The sequence below is a fragment of the Mobula hypostoma genome, chromosome 1 (genome assembly GCF_963921235.1).
Source record: "Mobula hypostoma chromosome 1, sMobHyp1.1, whole genome shotgun sequence".
NCBI classification, from domain to species: Eukaryota; Metazoa; Chordata; class Chondrichthyes; order Myliobatiformes; family Myliobatidae; genus Mobula; species Mobula hypostoma.
In genome coordinates, this window is record NC_086097.1 from 196,862,999 (window position 1) to 196,888,185 (window position 25,187).

A 25,187-nucleotide genomic window follows, 5' to 3' on the forward strand; every position below is an offset into this window, starting at 1 on the left:
TTCGAGCCTCCCACCAGCCCCTTTGATACAGCCTCCTGATTGCCATCCTCTGCTGAGTGCCTTCGACCTCGCCCCGGCCGCCGAAACAAGCAAAGCTGAAGATTCGGGGCCTTCTCCGGAGATTCTGGACCACACAGTAACAGCGGCAGCGAAGGAGGCATTTCAGAAGTTTCTCCAGACGTTCCTCCGTACTCTCACGTCTGTCTCCATCAAATCAGAATTGTGCACGGTCCCCTACTTGACAAATAACAGACATCACCACCGAAGTGGCCGTGCGTGCTGTGTCGCACCGCCATCTTCTCCTCCTCCTCCCTATTTCATCCTGATTGCTGAGCAACTGAACATTTGACCTTGTCAAATGCATTACTAAAGTCAATGTAGACAACATCCACTGCCTTGCCTTCATCCACTTTCCTGGTAACCTCCTCAAAAACTCTACAAAATTGGTTAGCTGACCTACCAAGCATGAAGCCATGCTGACTATCCTTAATCAGTCCATGTCTATCTAAATACTTATATATCCAGTTCTTAAGAATACCTTCCAATAACTTTCCCCCATTTGATGTCAGACTCACTGGCCTGTCATTTCCTAGTTCATGTTTAGAGCCTTTTTTAAAGAGTGGATTCGGGAGAAGATGACAGTGCGACGACAGCGTGCGCGGCCTCTCCGGTGATGAATATCTGTTATCTGTCAAGTAGGGGACCGTGCACAATTCCTGATTTGATGGAGACAGACGTGAGTGTGTAGCGAAACATCTGGAAAACTTCTGAAATGTCTGCTTTGCTACAGCTCCTACTGTGTGGTAACCGGAATCTCTGGAGCTGTAGGCCTTGAAATCCTTGGCTTTGCGTGTTTCAGTGGCTGGGGAGAGGTCGAAGGCGCTCGGCAGAGGATGGCGCTCGGGAGGCTGTATCGGAGAGGCTGCTCGGTAGCTCGGAGTTTTCGGACAGATAGACTCAGGGTTGGCTGTGGTCGGTTGCTTCCAAGGTATCGGCAAGTTGACGGTGCCTGGAGGTTCATGGCAGGGAGTTTCTCCCTTTTGCTGCCGCTATCGGGGACTCGGGGACTTTGAGGCTTTTTTTTACTGTGCCTCTGGACTGTTCTTCATCAAGTTATGGTATTGCTTTGCACTGCTGTAACTATATGATATAATTATGTGGTTTTGTCAGTGTTGGTCTTTGGTCTGTCTTGTTTTCTGTGATATCACGCTGGAGAAACATTGTATCATTTCTTAATGCATGTATGCATTTCTAAATGACAATAAAAGAGGACTGAGTGTTCTCATAATCTAAAAAACATTGGCTATCCTCTGGAGTACTGCCATGACATTTTCACTGGTTATTAACGTCATCCCTGCTCTGTCACGTCTAAAACAACAGAACTCCAGAATATTGATCTGCCAGTACTGCCCCTCCTGCAACCAAGTTTCAGTAATGGCTACAACATCATAATTCCAGGTGTTGATCCTTGCCCTGAGCTTATCCACCTTTCCTCCGATGCCTTACAGTGGAGTATATGCGCTCAGGGCGCTAGTGGCACCATGCTTAACCTTTTGATTCCTGGCTTTGTCTGGGTCTTACCAACATCTGTCGCCACAACCTCACCACTAACTATTAAGGCATTCTGGTTCCCATGCCTCTGCAACTCTAGCTTAAAACCCACATGTAGCATTAACAAACCTTCCTGTGAGGATATTATTCCCCCTCCTTTTGTGCAGGTTCCACCTTCCCTGGAAGAGAGCCCTATGATCCAAAAATCATATGCCCTCCCTACTGCACCAAATCCTTAGCTACATGTTAAACTGTATAATCTTAGTTCTGACCTCACTAGCACATGGCACAGTTAGCAATCATGAGATCACAATCATGGAGGTCTTGCTCTTCAACTTAGCAACTAACTCCATAAGCTCCCTCTGCCGAACCACGTCACGCGTCCTACCCATGTCATTGGTACCAATGTGGACTATGACTTCTGGGTGTTCACCCACCCATTTAAGAATGCTGAGGACTCGATCTGGGATGTCCTGGACCCTGGCACCCAGGAGGCAACTTGCCATCTGGGAATCTCATTCTCGCTCACAGAACCATCTGTCTTTTCCTTTAACTACTGAATCCCCTATCACGAGAGCATGTTTTCTCCCCACTTCCCTTCTGAGTCAAAGAGGCCAAAGAACCGACTGCTGTGCCTTTCCTCTATTAAGTCATCTGCCCCCATGGTATCCAAAGTGGTATGTGTGTTGTTGAGGAGGATGGCCACAATGGTATTCTGCACTGGCTACTTAACCTCTTTCCCCTTCTTGACTGTCACCCAGTCTCCTGTATCCTGCGCACTCATCCACACAGCTCTTGAACTTGGTTGCAACTGTGCTGTATGCATTCAGACTTGAAGATGAATTCTTGAATATTGTCCAGTCTGTTGACTCAGACCAGACCTATAAGCATTCCTCTGTCTCCTTTGACCACACCTCTTGATCCTCCTGGCTGGTACTGTATTTTTTCGTCTCTGCCAGTATGACGGGAGGAACAGTTCATATACCCTATATACAGTAATGCATGCCTGTTTTTGAACTTTTTCAAATGATTAGGCAAGTCCATATACACGGTCATTCCTCTAAAATTATTCTTAATACTGGCTTAAGTTGGCTAATTCTCAGCAATCAGTTTAAAATATTTTTTTTCCTATTGTTTTAATATGCAATCGTTATCAGTTTTAGTAGCAGTTTATCTGTTGCAATGATGTCCAAAAGTATTTTGCAGTTACTCATTTATAAGGTTAACTTCCAGAAGAGAAAATTTTGATCCTGTTACTGGCACTGGCTGGCATGTTGTCACAACTACCCTCCATATTTGAACATTTCTTTGTGCTTCCAAACTTCTGAAAATGCTTTGAAGAATGTTTTGAAAATTTTATCCCATAAATGCTGACTGACCTCATTTATTTCCAGGCTATTTTGATTTTTTACAATAACATAGCTTCTCTTAAAGCAGACCTCTCAAATGTAGTTCAGCAGATGTAGAAAAAAATTCTGCAAAACTTGAGGTATAACAAAAATATTAGAACCACAACATTCAAGTCCATTCAAATGTTAGATTAGGCAGTATTGGTACAGGGAGAAATAGATTTGATATTTTCAAGGTTCAAGGAAAATTTATTATCAAGTATATGTATGTCATCAAATGCAGCCTTCAGTTTGTTTTTCCAGAGTCATAGGAAAGTACAGCACAGAAACAGGCCCTTAAGTCCAACTAGTGCAGTTCAATCCATTTAGACTTGTTAGTCACATCGACCTGCGTAGCCCTTCATAACCCTCCCATCCATGCACCTATCCATACTTCTCTTGAACATGGAAATTGAGTTCACATGCACCACTTGTGCTGGCAGCTCAGTGTACACTCTCACAACCCTCTGAGTGAAGAAGTTTCCCCTCATGATTCCCCTAAACATTTTCTCATCCGTTACCCCTCAGTGGAAAAGCCTGCTTGCATTTACCCAATCTATACCCATCATAATTTTGAACACCTTTATCAAATCTGCCCTCAATCTGCTATGTACCAAGGAATAAAGTCCGAAAGTCCTAACTTATTCAATCTTGTACCGTGGTACCGGAAACTTCGTGAATGCTGTAGAATTTTCTGTTTCTGCATAAATATGACCTAAAATGTGATCAAATCTTCAAGTAAGTCCTAAAGCTAGATAAAGAGAACCCAATTAAATAAATAACACAAAAACATTATACTTGTTCATTTATTTATTGAGAAAATGATCCAACATTACATTTATTTATTGGTACAAGTATGTGAGTCTCTGGTGCTAATGCCTTCTACAAAAGCTATTTGGAATCAGGTGTTCCAATCAATGAGATGAGTTTGGAGGTGTGGGTTGTACAGCTGCCCCGCCCCATTAAAAAAAAAAGACGCACAAAGTCCGGTTACTAACAGAGCCTGCTCTTCTCAAGAAAGATCTCTTTTTGTGCACCATGCTTCAATCAAAACAACTTTCAGAGGACCTTAGAAGAATTGTAGAGATGCATGAAGCTGGATTTCAACAGTATTTCTAAAGACCTGAGTGTTCATCAGTCCACAGAAGGAGAAATTGTCTCCAAGTGGAGGAAACTCAGTACTGTTGTCAAGAGTGGGAATCCTGCAAAGATTACATCAAGAGCACAACATACAATGCTGAAGGAGGTGAAAAAGAACACAAGGGTAACAGCAAAAGACGTGCAGACATCCCTAGAACTTGCTAAAGTCTCTGTTCATGTGGCCATTATATTAAAAAAAAACACTGAACAAGAATAGTGTTTATGGAAGAACAGTACAGAGAAAACGACTGCTCTCCAAAAAAAAAAATTGCTACACATCTCAAGTTTGCAAAAGACCACCTGGATGTTCTACAATGCTTCTAGGACAATGTTCTGTGGGCCGATGGGGCAAAAGTTTAACTTTCTGTCAGAAATGCACATTGCTGTGTTTGGAGGAAAAAGGGCTCTGCACACCAACACCAAAACCTCACCCCAACTGTGATGCATAGTGGAAGAAGCAACATGGTTTGAGGCTGCTTTGCTGCCTCATGGCCTGAGCAGCTTGCACTCATTGAGGGAACAATGAATTCAAATCTGTATCACAACATTTTACAGGAGAATGTCAGGGTAGCATTCTGTCACTTGAAGTTCAATAATCCTGACCTTAATCCTAAAGAAATGTTGTGTACAGACCTGAAGCAAGCAGAAGCAGCTCTTGCAAGGAAGCCCACCAACATCCCAGAGTTGAAGCAGTTTTGTAAGGAGGAATGACCTAACAATTACCAACAATTATTAACAATTACCAGTACCATCTGGTTGAAGTTATTGCTGTTCAAGGGCATCACACCAGTTACTGAAAGCAAAGGTTCACATACTTTTTCCAACAAATACATGTAATACTGGATGATTTTTCTCAACTAATAAATGAGCAAGTATAATGTTTTTTGTTTTTTAAATTTGATTCTCTTTATCTGGTTTCAGAACTCGTGCCAAACGCTTTCTTTGAGACCATATCTACCTGTGCTAGCATTTTCAATGTGTTATGGGTCTGTATTCCCATGTCCCTTTGTTTTACCGCACTCCTCAGTGTCCTACCGTTTGCTGTATAAGACCCAGCCTGGATGATGCGACCAAAGTGCAACACCTTGCACTTGCCTGCATTGAATTCCATCTGCCATTTTTCAGACCATTTTTCCAGCTGGTCTAGATCCCACTTCAAGCTCTGATTGCCTTTCTCGCTGCCCTCTCAATCTTGGTGTTAATGTGCAAATTTGTTGATCCAATGAACCACATTATCATCGAGATCATTAACATAGATGACAAAGAACAATAGACCCTGCTCTGATCCCTGGGGCACTCCACTAGTCACAGGCTTTCAGTCAGAGAGGCAATCATCTGCTACCACTCTCTGGCTTCACCCACAAACCCAATGTCTAATCCAATTTACTACCTCATCTTGAATGCCAAGTGACTGAACCTTTTTGACCATCCATCTTTAGGACCTTATCAAATGCCTTCATCAACTTTCCTGGTAACTTCCTCAAAGAACTTTTTAAGATTGGTTACACACACACAAAGCCATGCTGACTGTCCCTAATCAGTCCTTGTCTATCCAAATACTCATATATCCAGTCCCTTAGAATACCTTCCAATAACTTTCACACTACTGGTATCAGTATAATTTCCTGGTTTATTTTAGTCTTTCTTAAATAGTAGATTAACATTAGCTAGGATGATTTAAATATCTCTGCTAGGGCCCCTGCAATTTCTGCACTTGCCTCCAAGCGAACATTTTGTCCGCTGGGGGATTTATTCACCCATATTTTTATCAGGACAGCACTTACCTCTTTTCTGTAGTGTGTAAATACTCTATTACCTCGCTGCTGCTTTGCCTCACTTCTAAAGACTCTGTGCCCATCTCCTGAGTAAATAGAAATGCAAAAAATCCATTAAAGATCTCTCATCTCTTTTGGCTCCACGCAGAGATCTTCATTCTGATATTTCAGAGGTCCAGTTTTGTCCCTTGCAATCCTTTTGCTCTTTACATATCTGGAGAATCCGTAAGATTCTCCTTCACTTTGTCTGCTATCGCAACCTCATGCTTTCTTTTAGCGTCTCCTGATTTCTTTTTCAGTATTCTCTTGCTTTTCTTGGACTTCATAAATAACTCATTTGTTTCTACCTGCCTATACCTGCTATACTCATCTCTTTTTTTTTCCTTAACCAGGGCCTCAATATCTCTTGAAAACCAAGGTTCCCAAAACTTGTTATCTGTACCTTTTATTCTGACAGGATGTACAGAAGTTGTACTCTCAAAATTTCACTTTTGAAGGCTTCCCACTTACCAAGAGTACCTTTGAGCGAAAACAGCCTGTCCCAATCCACACTTGCCAGATCCTTTCTGATACGATCAAAATTGGCCTTTCTCCAATTTAGAATCTCAATTCACAGACCTGACATATCTTTTTCCATTTTTACTTTAAAACTAATGGCATTGTGATCACTAGATGCAAAGTGTTCACCCACACAGACATCTATCCACATGCCCTGTCTCATTCCCTAAGTGTCATCACTGGAGGAGTGACAACGTCAAGAGAGGGTTGTAGAGTTGTCGAATCTGACTCGTCAAGCCCAAAGGGATTTTAAAACTAGCATCACAATGTTAAAATAGAGGTGCTTCCAATACTAAAACCATAGTAAAGCAATTATTCGCTCTGCAGAGAAAACATTGATTATTGCACCAGGTGAAAGCCTTCATTAGAAATGGGCACTGGATGAGAAATAAGCTGTTTAATGGGATTGACTCAAAAAGAGCAGAATAGGCAAGTTGAAACTGACAATGCTAGCACTTGTTACACTATTATATGCTTCCACATAAAGGTTAAATGCGTAGTGAATTTATTTTCATGGTGGGTATGTGATGTTGGTGATGGTGCCACATCTCAGTGAAGTTGGAATACAAAATTGAATTTGTGCTTCATCACACTTAGATTCCTCGACAGACATAAGCTTGAGGTTCACAGTCAGGTTCATATCAAACACTGAAGAAGAGCTTGGAGAATTGTATAGGGATTAGACCATGGCTGAGAGTTAAATTATAAAACAAGTTCAATTTTTTTTTATATATGTTCATGAGTTTGGAAGATGATGATTTGATAAAGCGTCCAAACTGAGATGGGATTTGTAGATTAAGTGTGTAGAGACTGTTCTTTGGCCAAAGAATCTAGATAATGGGAATATTCTTCAAAATTAAATCTAAGCTATTTCTGAATTGGGATGGAACAGGAATCTGAATCACTTGCTTTCAAAAAATTGTGAACATTGTGGTAAATTTATATTTAAATTTTCTGATGTGCAATGGAGGGTATTTTGTAAGGCAAGAATGTTTATAGAGGAAAGGTCAGTTGATATCTTTCTGATTGGTAGAACCAGCCAGAAATGCTGAATAGAACTGATGTGATGTTCCTGTGTATAATGCAATTGACCCATGGATGTGTTTTATTCTAGTTTCTGCACCTGTTGTGCCTGAGCTAAGTAGTGACATTGACACAAGCAATTTTGATGATTTGGAAGAAGACAAAGGTGAGGAAGAAACGTTTCCTGTACCGAAAGCCTTTGTTGGAAATCAGTTACCTTTTGTTGGCTTCACATACTACAGAGACCACCAGTGAGTATAACCATGTTGAATGAAAAAGTCAAAAAGTCACCAGGCGCCATAATATTGAAGTAAAAACAAAGATGCTGAAGCTCTCAGTTCTAATGAAGGGACTCAGACTTGGAATGTTAATTATATTTCTTTTTCCACAATTGTTGCCTGACATGCTGAGTGTTTCTAGCATTTTCTTTGAAATACATTCAACTTGTTTAAAGCAAAAAGCAAAGCCATGAAATCAAGATTTTAAATTTTAAAAGGACATTAAAGACTAATTTTTTTTTTCATGTGTTGTGATTCAATTATATCTGAAGAGCAATTGGGTTCTGTGTGCTCACAATGCTTACTTTTGGCCAGCCTGTCACTGAGTCCTGCCCAGCAAGTCCAGTATTGTCAACAAGTACAAATTGCAAGTGTGATGTTCTTTAACAATTTATTTTTTTCCATAAATATATGTTACATGAGTAGCAAACACGAGGAATTCTGCAGATGCTGGAAATTCAAGCAACACACATGAAAGTTGCTGGTGAACGCAGCAGGCCAGGCAGCATCTCTGAGAAGAGGTACATTTGACGTTTCGGGCCGAGACCCTTCGTCATGGCCCTTCGTCGACTGTACCTCTTCCCAGAGATGCTGCCTGGCCTGCTGCGTTCACCAGCAACTTTGATGTGTGTTACATGAGTAGCATGTGCCTTGCCTGCAAAGTAGGTCTCAAGTAGAAAATAAAACCCACACTTTTCTCATTGATCACCTCTGACATCATCTTTGATCTACACTCAATCTTTCCTGCTACTTTCAACATCTGCTTTCCGTTCTGCTCTTGACAATCTATTTTCCCCACAACCTGACTTTACTCCTAGGTTCTCCTGCTGCCTTAAAATGAACTATCTTCTCTCTGATTCCATTAGTTTTTAACACTCATGATCTTTCCCCTCAGTTCCCTTCCTTTCTCTTCACTCTCTTCCTTTCTCTTCACTCTCTTCCTCTTCCCCACCACCACAATTGTCAAGGACTAATAGAAAGTTAGTGTGCATTAAAATATCATTGTTAACATAGAGGTGTACCCATCCCAAATGTCACCTTTGCATGGTATATTTTTACAAGTTGAAGGATTTCTATCCCAAAGTTTGTAAAACAGATTTGCAAATAATGACGTATTCATTGACTGATCTCTACCTACTGTAAATTTGGATAGAATGTACCTACATATTTCTCATCTGAATTTAACAATTTACTGTTTTCACTGAATTTTAAGCATTAGGGAATGTCATGGCTCTCTGTATCAGGAAATAGTTAATCTTTTAAACAGTAATATCTTAACTGATGTTTATCAAGGATTAATACCTAGAAAATTATTCCTCTCCTACATCCCTTGGGAATTCTGTCCTCGGCTGGACCTGTCTCGAAGCATTTGGTCAAACATTCTCAGCATTTATTTCTCTGTGTATCCTTCTGCCTTTGTTATCTCTGCTCCACAGCTGTCATTCACACAAGGCAACTTATAGTGCCAAATGTCACAGACCAACTGATGAAAATATGCTTTTCCCAGTGGCCACACATTTTAATTCCACATCCCATTCCCATTCTGACATGTCTATCCACGGCCTCCTCTACTGTAAAGATGAAGCCACACTCAGGTTGGAGGAACAACACCTCATATTTCGTCTGGGTAGCCTCCAACTGATGGCATGAACATTGACTTCTCTAACTTCCGCTAATGCCCCACCTCCCCCTCGTACACCATCTGTTATTTATTTTTATACACACATTCTTTCTCTCTCTCTCTCTCCTTTTTCTCCCTCTGTCCCTCTGACTATATCCCTTGCCCATTCCCTGGGTTTTTTTCCCCCCTCCCCCTTTTCCTTCTCCCTGGGCCTCCTGTCCCACAATCCTCTCATATCCCTTTTGCCAATCACCTGTCCAGCTCTTGGCTCCATTCCTCCCGCTCCTGTCTTCTCCTTTCAATTTGGATCTCCCCCCCCACCACTTCCAAATCTCTTACTAGCTCTTCCTTCAGTTAGTCCTGACGAAGGGTCTCGGCCCGAAACGTCGACTGTACTTCTTCCTAGAGATGCTGCCTGGCCTGCTGCGTTCACCAGCAACTTTGTATGTTGCTTGAGTTTCCAGCATCTACAGAATTCTTCGTGTTTGCGTTTTTCAGTATTAACTGCTTTGACATAAAGTTATATTGAGAATGGTAATAGCTGTTTCCATAAATGTTTCATTGTTTTTATTCTCTTAATAGGAATTCATCTGGTACTCCTAAACAAGCAAGTGATTGTAGAACTCGTTCTACCATGGACAATAGCCAAGTAAGCATTTTGTTATTGGGTTGAGATGATCCTCCAGTAGTTAAGTGCAATTCTTGATGCAGTTGTCACAGTTTTGACATTCTCTCTGCAATTCAAGAAAAACTATTGTAAAAAGTTTATTACTAAAGTAAAAAGGTGAGTCTCAGAGTAATACGTCAAGAATGCTTTTGAAACACATGGGAGAGGAAAAACAAAATTGGCATCATCATTACAGGTCACTTCAATATTTTTTTGAAGTAGCTTTTTCAAATTCTTCAGAGCTAGATACTCGAGTGGAGAAGCAGATTTATGGTGTTTGGTAGAACTCTGTCACACAATGCTGAGGGAATGAGGAAGATCGGTAGAACTTGTGGAGATGTGAAAAACATAGGAGCAAAGTGACCTTTAAAACTGCTTTGCCATTCAAAAGATCGTGATGTCCTTTCCAAACTTTCAACCACTGTTCTAGTCTATCCCCAATCTCTCAATTACCTTAATATCAAAACTTGATTTTACTCTTAAAATTAACCTATTATTTGGCATTCATGAATTCTTGAGGCTAGAGTTTTTTTACAATTAAATGGGGAAAAAAAAATTCTTTTTACCTTGATTCTGAAAGTATTGATACCTTATCCTGAGATTTACTCCAGGGTCCTAAGGTCCTAAGGTGGATAGTCCACTTCAACCCTTCTCAGAATCTCATACATCTGAAAGAAATCACCTTTTATTGTTAGATTACGAGTTGATTTCCTTGGTCAATCATGCTCAATTTTTGCTCAAATGCCATCACATCACTAAAGAAGTTAAATGAATCTATCCTGCATCATTTATTAAACAGGTGTGAACTTTGTTAGAGTTGGACACCAAAATTGTACATGCAACAACAAAACCTTGTACAATTGAACCTTGCTTTAATTCCTCCAATTCCCTTGCAATGAAGGCCAAATTATTTTCTGTTTTAAATTCTTTGCTGTACCAGAATGTTAACCTGCTGCTGTCCATATAAGTGCAATTTTTTCTAATTGTTGATTTTTTGAAAAAACTTGCCACTTGCTTTTCTTCATAGGAAGGAAAAGTGGAAAAGAAACCAAATTATCAAAAGTAATGTATTAAGGACCTTCATAAAATAGCGTTGAAAAAGAAATGTAGAGGGCAATCTAATTCAGGAGGAAGTTTTGTTTTGCTGATGTTTGAAAATTTGGAGGTAGTATATACAAGAAGTTAATGTTCAATCTACTTTTTTTTCTTGATGCCTGATTTGTATGTGGATGTAGTAAGCACTTCCCCAGTTTGATATACAAATAAGGGATTTAGCAAAAAATACTGTTAAATATATAGATATGCATATAGATGAGTGGAAGAGACAGGTAAGTATTAACGGCTAAAAGAAAAGTGTAGAAAAGTAACGTAGTACATTATAAATTGGAGAAAAAATAAGGTAAGAAAAAATATTTCCTAGAAAGTATGCATTCTGGTGGATAAAGTCAACAGTAATTAACCATATAACAATTACAACATAGAAGCAGGCCATCTCTGCCCTTCTAGTCCGTGCCGAACTCTTACTTTCACCTAGTCCCACCGACCTGCACTCAGCCCATAACCCTCCATTCCTTTCCTGTCCATATATCTATCGAATTTAACTTTAAACGACAACATCGAACCTGCCTCAACCACTTCTGCTGGAAGCTCGTTCCACACAGCCACCACTCTGTGAGTAAAGAAGTCCCCCCTCATGTTACCCCTAAACTTTTATGTTTCAATAATTGTTAAGTATCAAACTAAATGTTTTAATGAATTACTTTAAGTTTAATTTTGGGAAACATTTTAGTAGCAGGTAATTATTACGACTAAAGAGTTCAGGATATCTGCAAAAGGACACTGTTACACATCTGACACCATAAATGTGCTTTAACTTTAAAGCCAAAACGTGAAGTTAAACTATGATGAACCTTTTTAAAAAAGACTCAAGCAAAATGAATGTATATGGCAAATGTAATATCAGCAATTTATCTTGGGCAAAATATGACTCTAAATCATGGTCGGAGTACAATGATCAAATGATAGTTTTGAAATCAGCTTGGGGCTGATATTTTTTGTTAAGAATACACTGGAAAAAACAGCAGGATCATAATGGCTTGCTTGCACTGGGCTCTGGTAGCTCACTGTTTATTACAAGGTATGGACTAACTTCTTGCTGCATGGAAGCTAGAACTCAAAATATGAAGTGCATAATTATATATGAGACCATGAATTGAAATTTATTATGAAACTGGCTAGCTTGGGCTGATAAGTTGTTCGATAACTAGTACTTAACCTGGTTTATTTTGGTTTTAAGATTGAAAATTTGAAAAAGACAATTGGTGAACTTGAAGAGCGATTGCACAATGAAATACAATTAAAGGATGAATGGGAACAAAAATACAAGTAAGTCCTATAACATGACATATTAATAACTGCTCCTATTGGCATGGGCCTGTTAGCCTTGGTCATTCCACTTCCATAAAGGTTTGGTTTCAACTTGGAATACTTATCTTGTAGTCTCTTGCACTTGGAAGAGTTTAAAGACAATTTCCTCTGGGTCCTCTGGTTTCCTCCCACAGTCCAAAGGCATACCGTTTGGTATGTTAATTAGTCATTGTAAACTATCCCATGATTAAGTAGGATTAAATCAGGGGATTGCTGGTCAGCGTGGCTCAAAGGGCCTATTCACCGGTGTATCTCAATTTTTTTTGGAAGTGCAAAATTATTTAAATAAATAAAATTGGCTAAAATATTTTCAAACATAGATAATAAAATAATAAACAGACCTAAAATAGTTCTAAGATATCTATTCTCAACTTTTTTTCTCTGTAACTTTACAATCCCTATCAAAAGCATTGGGGTCAGGATTTTTTCTATCTTTAGCATTACAGACTTGGAGGCTACTCTCCGTCTCTCTCTCCAAATTTCACAAAAAACTAAGCTTCTCCATTACATTCCTTTGGACACCCAGGAGAAAAAGAGTGTAGCACACCATGTGCATGAGAAGTCCTAGACTTCCATTTAAACAAATGCTGGCTTGCATTTAAGAAAGCAGATACTCTGAGGAGTATTTTGACCAAATATGCTAGGCAAGAATTTGTCTACTGTGCTTTTTCCTTGCTTTTGAAAGTGTTTATTGATTTTTGTTTGCAGGACAGGAAATGTGAAGTTGGAGAAAATTGCAAAAGAACTGGACGATGAGGTGATTTGTGTTCATATTTATTATTTATTGTAATATTTAACTAGCATTTACTTCTATGTGTATACTTAAGATTTGTTTTGAAAATGTTGGAATAGTTCTTCTTATTCCTATTTAGAGATAATATCCTTGGGGTTGGTGGTGGTAGGAAAGTGGATCAGGATTTTTGAACGGAGGTTATTTGGACAGGGTATTATCCATGCAGGTCAAAGATGATGCATTGGGAATGAACTGAACAGTTATTTTCGGCTGGAAGGTAGGGAGCAGATGATCATGGTTGAGGGGTAGTCCACTGAGTGAAAATTTTTGAGTTGATATTAGCTTTTCGGTAATCTAGTTGGGAGGCTTGTAGCTGGTCAAACAGTTGACCTGAAGGCATGGGACTTCAAGATTATGTGAAGACTCAGAGCAAGGAGTAAGAAATGCTTCAAGGATTACCCTTCAAACATTTCTCAGATAGAATGTCTCATAAGAATTACAAGCCATACTTGAATGCTGAAGTAAGTTTCATCCCTCCTTTTAAGATCAATATTGGAGTTTTATGTAAGATTGTTGTGAAAGTGCAGTCAAAATGTGCAGCACACATTGTTCGATTTTACTGATTGCATCTGGTGCCTTTGTGCATAAGCACATCATACATGTGCTATATCGGGAACTTCACTTTCAGTTAGGTTTCTAACAAAATTCAATGACTTACAAAAAAAATAGTTGGAAATGTTTTGGTTACTAATCTTTAGAAATTACCAATATAGGACCTGATGAAGGGTCTCAGCCCAAAATGTCAACTGCTTATTCATTTCCATAGATGTTGCTCGACATGCACAATTGATATTGTAGTTTCTCTGTGTTTTTCCGATCTAAAAAGTGTAAAAAAAATCTTTCTATCACTGCCACTTGGAAACCCACCAAGAATTTTGCTTTTTAGGTCAAAACTCAGTTACATTCAGGAAAAAGTCTTGCTATATTATTGAATTCTGTGTTTTGTGTACTGAAGCTAATTGTGAAGCTACTCTTCTGTTCTCCAATGTTTCTTGTTTTGCTTTTATCCAAAGGGTATTGCAAGAAAAACATTAGAAGTTAACTTGTCTCAGCTTGAGAAGGAAAAATTGATGGCACAGCACAAGGTCAATGAATATCAAAGGAAATTAGAGCAAGAGGTTGAAAAGAGGCGCAATTTGGAAAATGAGGGTGAGTTCCATGCCAAAATCTGATGTGTTTCTGTTAAATAAAGTGGTGATATTTTAAAAATGAGCAGAGTTGACCATCAAATTAAACTTGGAAGAATTTTGTGTAAGATTTGAGATAGCAGAGCAAGTTATTCAGCCCCTGTGCCTGCTTTGCCATTCATTAGACAGAGTGCTCTGTTCTAGCTTTAGCCTTCCATCCTTCACATCCCTTAAAATTGTCCCTCCGTGATTAGTTTAGATTCAGTTATCATTATTGTAAGTCAAATGCCAGAGTGCTTTCAGAAAAGTAGTGAAGATTCTTGGAAAAGTCAAGATGTAATGCTTTGTATTCCAAGGAAACTTATTTTGACCTGAACAGTAATATTAATATACTCCTAATATTATGGCTCCTGTGGTTGGCAGGAACAGTTATGTGTGAGATTTTTACATTTACTTAAGATTTACAAGGAGAGAAAGCAAATCTATGCCTGTTAGTTAGGATCACAATTCATGATTCTTAATTGGAAGGAGAAATGCAACAAAATAGATGAAGACCTATTTAGAAAAATGAATTTGTAATTGGCAAATAGATTTCAGTATTGTTGAATATGCAAAACTGTCTTGGTTTAAAAAAAGTGTTTTTTTTTAATAAACACAGTCTTTGTCTCTAAATATGACAGAAAAGCAGAAGTATGGGAAGTAGGGGAAAAAACGGTTCTGATCTATACTTTGTTAATTGAAAAGGAGAGGGGTTATTTGTGCAACACACATCAAAGTTGCTGGTGAACGCAGCAGGCCAGGCAGCATCTCTAGGAAGAGGTACTGTCGACGTTTCGGGCCGAGACCCTTCGTCATGACGAAGGGTCTCATCAACTGTACCTCTTCCTAGAGATGCTGCCTGGCCTGCTGCATTCACCAGCAACTTTGCGTGTTGCTTGAATTTCCAGCATCTGCAGATTTCCTCGTGTTTGCGGGGTTATTTGTGGTCCACTCTTAATTAGACCAGATCTGGTCTCCATATTAGAGAAAGATATAATGATACAGGATAATTATTGTGACAAACAATTTTGAAATAGTTTTCTGTAACATTCCCATGTTTTTCCTTATTAACATAGTATCTTCAGTTTGAGTGCTGAATATACCATTCATTTATTGATAAATCCTTATATCTTGAATGGAGAAATTAAGTAATTTTGATGTCAAGTTTTTGAAGTAATTTCAGATGATCAGTCCATATGGTTTGAAACTGGCAAGTCAAATAGGGGCCATGGTAGAGAAAAGGCAGTACTTGAATAAATCTGGCATTGCAAGTGGCTGTCATATTCTTGTGAATTACAGATGGACACCAAAATTGAATAAATTTTGAGAAGTATTATAAGAGTCTGATATTTGTGTCATCTGTCTAGTAACATTTGGCTTTGCAAATGTCAGTTCACTCTTTAAGAAGGTAGGGAGGCAAAAGACAGGAAATTATAGGCCTGTTAGCCTGACTTCAGTGGTTGGTAAGATGCTGGAGTTCGTTGTTAAAGATGAGGTTTTAAGGTATTTAAAAGCACATGATAATACAGGCCAGGTGACTTCCGGTAGCGCTCATGGAGTGAAGTCGCGTTCTTGACTCGCTCCATTACCTCTGAGTTTTTTTTCTTCTGATCAGCTATATTTTAATTAACCATTAAGGCATCAACTTTTACAATACTTTGAATTAAATTGGGCTCTTCGATAACTGGATGCGTTTAAGATCTGCTATGTCTAAGAATGGGAAAAACGAGAAGGATGGCAAACCTCCGGTTAAACCGAAAGGTACCGATTTCCCTCCGACTGAACCACCGGTGACTTTGAAAGCTATATCGGAGTTAATTCAAAGGGAAATTTCAACCTCTGTTACGGAGCTGATTCGTGCGGAAATTTCAATTCAGTTCCAGAAAATTGCCGATTCAATCGATAAGATACAAACATCTATTACAGAACATCAGTCGGCCATATCTGATCTTCAAAAATCCACACAACAAAGTGAGCTTAAGATGGGGAAAATCGAAGAAACAATTAATGTAATGAAGAAGAAACTTGATTTTCTGACCTTTAAAAACTCAGACTTAGAATCTAGAATGCGACGGCAGAATCTACGAATGATCGGGGTGCGTGAAGCTGTTGAATCTGATAACCCTATGAAGTATTTTTCTCAACTTTTAAAAGATGCATTTCCTACTGTATTTCCTGACCAACCACCGTTATTGGATCGTGTTCACAGAGTTCCATCATACTCGCTTAGGTCAGATAGACCTCGACATGTTATTTTACGGTTTCATTACTTTCAAGACAAGGAGAAACTGTTTCGATTCGTTCGATCTAAGGGTTTCATTGATTTTCTGGATCTTAAATTCCGATTCGTGGAAGATTTCAGTAAACCAATCCGGGATCAACGGGTTCGTTACAGATCTGTGATGTCGGAACTCTACAAGATGGATTTAAGACCAGCGCTGCTTTACCCTGCACGTCTAAGGATTCGTACGTTGGATGGAGCCCTCCGTTTTTTTGACTCTCCATCGGATGCCCAGAGTTATTTGGATCAATTTTCACCTTCAACATCTTAATTGTAATTTTTTAACTATCTCCGCTGATCGGAGGCTGTGAATTTGTCGGTCTTAATTTTTTTTTGCCTTATATGGGCAGAAAAGTTTATTTTTGATTACTTAATATGGTTGCTAAACTTTCTTTTTAACTGTGTCATTTCTTCTTTTTCCCAGGGGATTCTGGGTGATTACTTCCTTATTGTCATTTTACGTATTTCCTTTGTGGCCTTAAATTTTGTAGTTTTTTTAAAATCTATTTTGTTTTGTAGGTTTTTATAACTAGTTTATGTTAATAATCATTTCTTTTTTGTTGTTCTGTTTATTCATGGGTCTGGGGTTTATTGCGGTTTTTTTTTCATATATTTTCTGGTTTTTATTCTGTTATGTGTTTATTTTAATTGAGTTATCTTTTTTTATTCTTTTACTGTTTTATAATCAGCTGATCTTTTTTATATTTACACTTTTTTTTAGGGAGCGTATACCGGAAGTCATGGGGGTAGTTTTAGTGCTTGCTTCTTTCGGGCTGGTCTGCGTTAGACTTAGCTTTCGGGACATGGGGTGGGGGTGGTGGGAGGGGCTTCACTTTTTAGTTTCTTTCTTCTTGGGCTATATACATTATTGAAGTATGGGTTGCGTTCTACTTCCCGGTATCTCTTGTATCTTCTGTTCCCTCTCCGGGTTCGTGGGTCGAGCCTATCGTCAATCCTCCTTGTTGTGGGTTGACTTTAGGGTTTATGGAGTCTATTATTAATTTTGTCTCCTGGAATACTAATGGTCTTAATCATCCTATTAAAAGGAAAAAAGTTTTTAAAGTGTTCCGGAGACTTGAAGCACAAATTTTATTCTTACAAGAGACCCATGTGCGGAGGGGGGACAGACTACGTTTTTTTAAATTCTGGAAGGGACAACAGTTTCATTCGAACTCCAGTGCTAAGATTCGAGGCGTCTCTATTTTTATAGACTCCTCGGTTACTTTTATACAGCATGATATTATTTCTGATCCGAATGGTAGATTTCTATTGGTTAGTGGTTTACTATTTAATAAAAAAGTAGTTTTGGTTAATGTTTATGCTCCTAATATGGATTGTCCGGAATTTTATAAATCATTATTTAATCAGTTTCCGAATTTGAATGAGTTTTCATTGATCTGGGGCGGAGATCTTAATACCTGTTTGTCTCCAGCTTTGGACCGTTCGGCTCCTTTACGGACCTTACCTAATAAATCTGCAACTTTGATTAATTCATTTCTTTCTGATTCTGGGTCGACGGACATTTGGTGCTTTTTGCATCCTCAGGAAAAAGATTTTTCTTTTTTTTCACATGTTCATCATTCCTATTCAAGAATTGATTATTTCTTTATTGATTCTTGTCTTATTCCCTCAGTGATTAAATGTGATTATGATTCTATAACCATTTCGGATCATGCTCCACTTAAGCTTTCTATTAAAATTCTGGCCAATATACAAAATAATAGACAATGGCGTTTTAATTCGCTGTTGCTTCAGGACTCGGACTTTGTTAACTTTATGAATGAACAGGTTGATCTTTTTTTTACAATTAACCATACAGAGGATTTTTCTGTTAACACTCTTTGGGATACTTTTAAAGCTTATATTCGTGGTCAGATTATCTCGTATTCTGCTGCTTTGAGGAAGAAGCAGAAGCAGGAGGAGTTGGTAATTGTGGACAAGATTAAGGAAATTGATAAGAAATATGTTATAGCTCCTTCTGAGGAGTTATATAAACAAAGAACTGAACTTCAAATGGAACACAGTTTATTACTCTCGTCCTCGATTGTAAACCAATTAAAGAAAACAAGAAGTGAATTTTATGTACACAGTGACAAAATTGGTAAACTGTTGGCTAATCAATTGAAGTCTAATTATGCTAAATCTCAAATTAATCAGATTTATAACCAAAATGATCGACTAATACTTGATCATGTGGGGATTAATCAAACCTTCTGTGATTTTTACTCTTCCTTATATCAATCAGAGTCTCCTCGAGATTCTAAATATATGAATGATTTTTTAGATAATTTAGACTTCCCTGAGATTTCACAGGATATGGCTTCTATGTTAGATACTCCTATTACCATGGATGAGATTAAGAATGTTATTTTCTCTATGAATTTGGGGAAAGCTCCTGGCCCTGATGGGTTTACCGTAGAATTTTATAAATGTTTTGCTCCTTCATTAATCCCTTGGCTCTGTAGGGTTTTTGAGGCTTCATCGAAACTTGGTAAACTTCCTGAATCTTTTAATAGAGCGTCAATCTCTTTAATATTAAAGAAGGATAAAGATCCTGCTCAATGTGCATCTTATAGACCAATATCTTTATTAAATGTTGATTCTAAAGTTTTTTCTAAGTTATTAGCAAATAGATTAGAAAAAGTACTTCCCTCTATTATTTCGGAAGACCAAACGGGTTTTATTAAAGGTCGTTACTCTTTTTATAATATTCGTACACTGTTAAATATCGTTTATACTCCCTCACAAAATGTTCCTGAGTGTGTTATCTCTTTAGATGCCGAGAAAGCTTTTGATAGAGTAGAATGGCCTTATTTATTTAAGGTGCTTGAAAGGTTTAATTTCAACTTGAAATTTATATCCTAGATTAAACTCTTATATTATTCTCCTGTGGCCTCGGTCCGTACTAACTCTTTAAGTTCACCTTTTTTCCCTCTTTTTTGAGGTACTCGACAAGGCTGTCCTCTTAGTCCCTTATTATTTGATATTGCATTAGAACCTCTTGCAATTGCCATTCGAGAATCTCCAAATATTACTGGGATAACTTGGGGCTTAAAGTCCCATAAATTATCACTCTATGCTGATGATTTACTTTTATATATTTCTAATCCTCAAAAATCCATCCCGGCTGTTTTAGAGTTATTAGCACAATTTGGTCTTTTTTCAGGTTATAAATTAAATCTTAGTAAGAGTGAACTCTTTCCGATTAATAAACAACTTCCCTTATATTATAAATTTCCATTTAAATTGATTAATAATTATTTTTCATATCTTGGGATTAAAATTACTTGTAAATACAAAGATTTATTTAAGACTAACTTTTTACCATTAATAGACCATATTACTCAACTTTCATCTAAATGGCTTCCTTTATATTTAACTTTGATTGGTCATATTAACGCAGTTAAGATGTTTTTTTTGCCAAAATTTTTATATATATTTCAGGCGTTACCAATCTTTGTTCCAAAATCTTTTTTTGACAAAGTTGACTCTAAAATTTCTTCATTTATTTGGCAGAATAAAAACCCGAGACTGGGTAAAATACATTTACAGAAAGCTAAGAGAGATGGAGACTTAGCATTACCTAACTTTAGATTTTATTATTGGGCAATTAATATTCGACATATGAAATTCTGGTTACTGGACCAGGATATACTATCCATTCCTAAATGGGTAGTATTGGAATTACAATCTGTTCAGGGTTTTACACTTGGCTCTATTTTAGGTTCCTCTCTTCCTTTTGATTGGAAACACCTTAAACAGGTGTCTAACCCGATAGTTAAATATACCTTGCGTATTTGGTTTCAATTCAGAAAATTTTTTGATCTTAATCAATTTGGGTTAGCGATTCCTATTTTAGGTAATATATTTTTTCCTCCCTCTTTTACGGATCGTGCTTTTCAAATTTGGAAGACTAAGGGTATTTCACGGTTTTTGGATTTATTTTTAGATGGTTCCCTTATGTCTTTTGAACAATTATCTAATAAATATAACTTATCAAGAATACATTTTTTTAGATTTTACAAGTTAGAAATTTTCTAAGTACTATACTTTCTTCCTTTCCAATGCTCCCTCCTACATACATTTTAGATACTATAATCAACCTTAATCCATGTCAGAAAGGTGCATCGGCTATGATTTATAATATTATTATGAAACTTAGGAAAGCTCCATTTGATAAGATTAGGGTAGATTGGGAACAGGAATTGGGGTTTACCATTTCTGTGGATGACTGGGGGCAGATTTTATAATTAGTCAATATTTCCTCTATCTGTGCTAAACATTCCCTAATTCAATTTAAAGTTGTTCATAGAGCACATATGTCCAAAGATAAGTTAGCGCGCTTTTATTCTCATATTAATCCTTTTTGTGATAGATGTCCGGGGCAGATAGCCTCTTTAACTCATATGTTTTGGTCTTGCCCTACTTTGGAAACTTTTTGGAGAGACATTTTTAATATTATCTCCAAGGTATTGAATATAGATATCTCTCCTTACCCTATTACTGCTATCTTTGGACTACCTAAAATTTCCAGTAATCTCTCCCCTTCAGCCCGTAGAATGATTGCATTTCTTACTTTAATGATGAAAAGATGTATCTTACAACATTGGAAAGAGCTTAATGCTCCAACTACCTTTTTTTGGTTTTCTCAGACGATATTATGTTTGAATTTGGAGAAAATTAGAAGCAATCTTTATGACTCCTCATTTAAATTTGAACAGACTTGGAGATCTTTTATTCAATATTTTCATTTAATGTAATATATACCCTTGTTTTTTTTCACTGTTTTTAATGGAGGTCGGGATTGAGGACGTGATTTTAAGTTTAACTTTGTTTGGTTTCAAGTTAGCCCATTGCTTTGCGTTGCTTTTAGTTAGTTGCACGGTGGGTTTTTTTTTGGGGGTTTTTTTTCTTTTTCTCCATTGATATATATATAAAATTAGTATACTATTATGTTACCTTGGTATGTTATGTTTAAATTACATTGTTTGTATTATTTTTTTTGTATTAATATCTTCTGTAATTTTATTATATTCTAACAATGTATTAGTGTCTATATGGCTTACCTTTTTGTATACTTATTTAATAAAAAGATTTAAAAAGAAAGATAATACAGGCCAAAGTCAGCATGGTTTCCTTAAGAGGAAATCTTGCCTGACGAATCATTTGGAATTCCTTGAGAAAATGACAAGCAGGATAGACAAACAAGAGTAAGTGAATGTTGCTTGAATTTCCAGAAGGCTTTTGACAAGTTGCTGCACTTCAGGCTGATTAACAAGATAAGAGCCCATGGTATTACATGATTGGCTGACTGGCAGAAGGCAAAGAGTGGGAATAAAGGGAACCTTTTCTGGTTGGCTCTGGTGTCTAGCGCTATTTCGTGGGGACAGTGTTGGGGGTTCTTTTCACGTTACATGTCAATAATTTGGATGGTAGAATTGATGACTTTGTGGCTAAGTTTGCAACAATAAGAAGATAGGTGGAGGGGCAGGTAGTGTTGAGGAAACGGAAGTCTGCAGATCAATTTAAACAGATTAGGAGAATAGGCAAAGAAATGGCAGATGGAATATAATATAGGGTAGTGAATCGTAATGTACTTTGTTCGAAGAGATTGTGTTTCTGGTTACTACTTTTATTGCTATTTTGCATGATTTTGATCAGAGTGGGCTGGCTCTGCAGCCTGTAGTCAACGAACCACACAGTGCTAAATTGAACAAAATGTACATTCCTAGACTGGTTCTTGTCCTCTGCAGTTTGATGTTTAATATTCTGTGTTACTCACTCATTTTTTTTTGCTGTTTGCATGATTTGTTTTTTTTTTGCACATTAGGTTTTGGTTCTTTGTTTTGTGTCTATCTGTGGGAAGACAAATCTTGGTTGTATACTGCATACATACTTTGATAAATGTACTTTGACTTTGAATCTTTGAATAGAGGTGTAGACTTTTTTCTGAGCAGGGAGCAAATTCAGAAATCAGAGTGGCAAATGGATTTGGGAGCTCTTATGCAGGATTCCCTCCTAAAGATTAACTTGCAGGTGGTAAGGAAGGCAAATGCAGTTTTGGCAATCATTGCAAGAGGACTAGAATATAAAAACAAGGATGCAATGCTGAGGCTTTATAAGGCATTGGTCAGACCACACTTGGAGTATTATGATCAGTTTTGGTCCCCATTTGTTTCCTATAGCAGAGGAGTCGAGGGCCAGAGGGAATAGCCTCAGAATAGAGGAACATCCATTTGGAACAGAGTTCTGGAGGGATTTCTTTGGCAGAGGATGGTGAATCTGTGGAATTCATTGCCACAGGAGGCAATGTTGGCCTGGTCATTGGGTATACTTAAAGTAGAGGTTGATAGGTTCTTAATTAGTAAGGGTGTCAAAGGTTACGGGGAGAAGGTGGGAGAATGGGAATGAGAGGGATAGTAAATCAGCTACAATGGAAGGGCGGGGCAGACTTGATGTTGGAGAAGACTCGATGGGCTGAGTGGCCTAATTCTGCTCCCTTGACTTGTAACAAATATAGAAAGGCTGAATCAGACCAGATTATTTTTTAAAATGAGCACTGGTTATTAATGTTGTTAATGCACTCTGTCCACTGCCCTGTGCAACCAATTGGAAAATTTTAATTATATTCAAAACCTTGCAGTCTTTCTCTACCCTATCTCTGTAATCTCCTTCAGCTTTAGCCTCATCAGTGCCCTGTGTTCTTGAATTCCCTCAGCTTCTCTGTCTCTTCTGTTTCATCCTTTTAAAAGCATACTGAAGCTTTTTCACCTGTTCTGATATATTGCATTGTATCGTCCTGTGCTAATTTGTGCTTAATGTACTTTTCTTATCGCATTGTCTCAATACCTGAATTGCACACTGATAAGAATAACCACAGGACACCGATTTTTGCTTTTTTTAAATGCATGCTGATTAAAATGTAACGTGTTACATACTTTTGCCAATGTACTTATTAAAAAAATTTACAAGCAGTCTCCCTTGCTTCATGAATTTATTTGATAAGCGGTGGTAACTTACACATTGTTATTGTTTATTAAGGTTCTCTGTTAAAGGAGCAACTTGAAGATTTGAAGAAAGTGACTCAGAGCTCCCAGATATCAAATGAGAAAATTGTGCAATTACAAAGACAAGTAAGTTCTAAACTAGTAAACTCAAATTTTTCCCAAGATCAGTGAGCTGAAATATGACAAATTATTGTTTGCTGTTTGTTAACAGTTAGAAGAAGCCAATGTTTTGTTACGAACTGAATCAGACACCGTAGCAAGGTTACGGAGAAATCAAACTGAACTAACAAAGAACATGAGCCATTTGGAGACTGTAAACAGTGAACTGCAGGAGCGAAACCGACTTTTGGAGAATACAAAGCTACAACTGGAGAAAGATATTATCCAGCATCAATCTGCTTTGGACACTGAACGAAGAGATCGCAGTCATGGTTCAGAAGTGATCAGTGATCTGCAGGGTAATAGACATCTTAAAATTAATACTTGTTAATAACATGTTAAAATATTACTTTCTTTGGTTCATTTGTTTCCCTCGGGCAAATAGGAAAATATATTTGACTTCCACTTGAATTCTTGCACTGAGACATACACAAGCAGTGAGATAATCACTCTCCCTTTCTGAGGTAATTATTTTCTTTTTATCTCTCTGTGACAATGAGAAACCACCTGAATTTGGAGGGGTGGGGGGAGAGTTAAGTGGCGGATGTGCTCAGGGAGTGCGTCATCAATCTGTGAAATCAGCCATTGGTCTTTTACCATATAATGCAATCCATAGAAGCCATTGGACCAATTTTGCTGAAAGCTAGGAAATTCTGCTTGAATTTCTTCTTGCTGGCTCATATGTTGACCATTTTTTGGCTTGGTTGTCGGTGAAGATTTTCCTTAATTTGTCTGTTGTCATGGGAAAACTTCAGTAGATCTGCATCACCTTTGAAATAACATGACTGGATCTTCAACCAATCTGATCACAAAATGCAGAGGCCAAACCAGGTTGAATAAAGTAACAACTAACAAAGTAAAGGATCAGAACAATTAAGATTAAGCAAGTGAGGTAAAAGATAGTTGGAAATCTGAAAAAATATTTTTAAGTTTTGGTACCAATTAGGGAAAGAGACAAGAATAAATATATGATTTTTATCTGGATTAGAGAGATTGTTTGAGATTAAAATAGGGCATATCAGTACCAGTACATTTTGGCCCAACTAAGCAGCTGCCCTGATGAGTGAAGAGTTAAAAAGATATATAAAAAAAGATAAACTGTTGCTTAACCGAGTAAGCAATTGTGCATTTCAATGAAATACAGAACAAATTAGAACGCTACCAATACTATTGGTGGTTGCCCATCATATCTGACGATGCCTGGAAACCTGTGCTGGAGAGTTTTAAAATGCACTCGGGCAGTTCCACTCTTGACCTTGGAAGTCCGAGTCCAGTGGTTTGAGTAGATGTCACAACCTGGCTCTTCCCTGGTTGCAGTGGATGAGCATGAGTATTTTTATGCCTCGTCATGCC

General features: G+C 37.8%; 1 protein-coding gene across 2 annotated transcripts in view; it reads left to right on the forward strand.

The window, feature by feature from the left end:
- The window catches only part of rock1 (Rho-associated, coiled-coil containing protein kinase 1), a 184,861-nt gene that overhangs the window by 84,591 nt on the left and 75,083 nt on the right, over positions 1 to 25,187 (forward strand). For both annotated transcript variants that reach the window (XR_010019714.1, XM_063062743.1), the window contains exons 10-16: positions 7,527 to 7,686; positions 9,917 to 9,983; positions 12,298 to 12,386; positions 13,137 to 13,185; positions 14,235 to 14,370; positions 23,710 to 23,801; positions 23,887 to 24,133. Coding sequence is in view for 1 of the 2 variants with exons in the window: in XM_063062743.1 (XP_062918813.1) it covers positions 7,527 to 7,686; positions 9,917 to 9,983; positions 12,298 to 12,386; positions 13,137 to 13,185; positions 14,235 to 14,370; positions 23,710 to 23,801; positions 23,887 to 24,133 (840 nt within the window). In the remaining variant the exon portion in view is untranslated. The remainder of the gene's footprint in view (positions 1 to 7,526; positions 7,687 to 9,916; positions 9,984 to 12,297; positions 12,387 to 13,136; positions 13,186 to 14,234; positions 14,371 to 23,709; positions 23,802 to 23,886; positions 24,134 to 25,187) is intronic.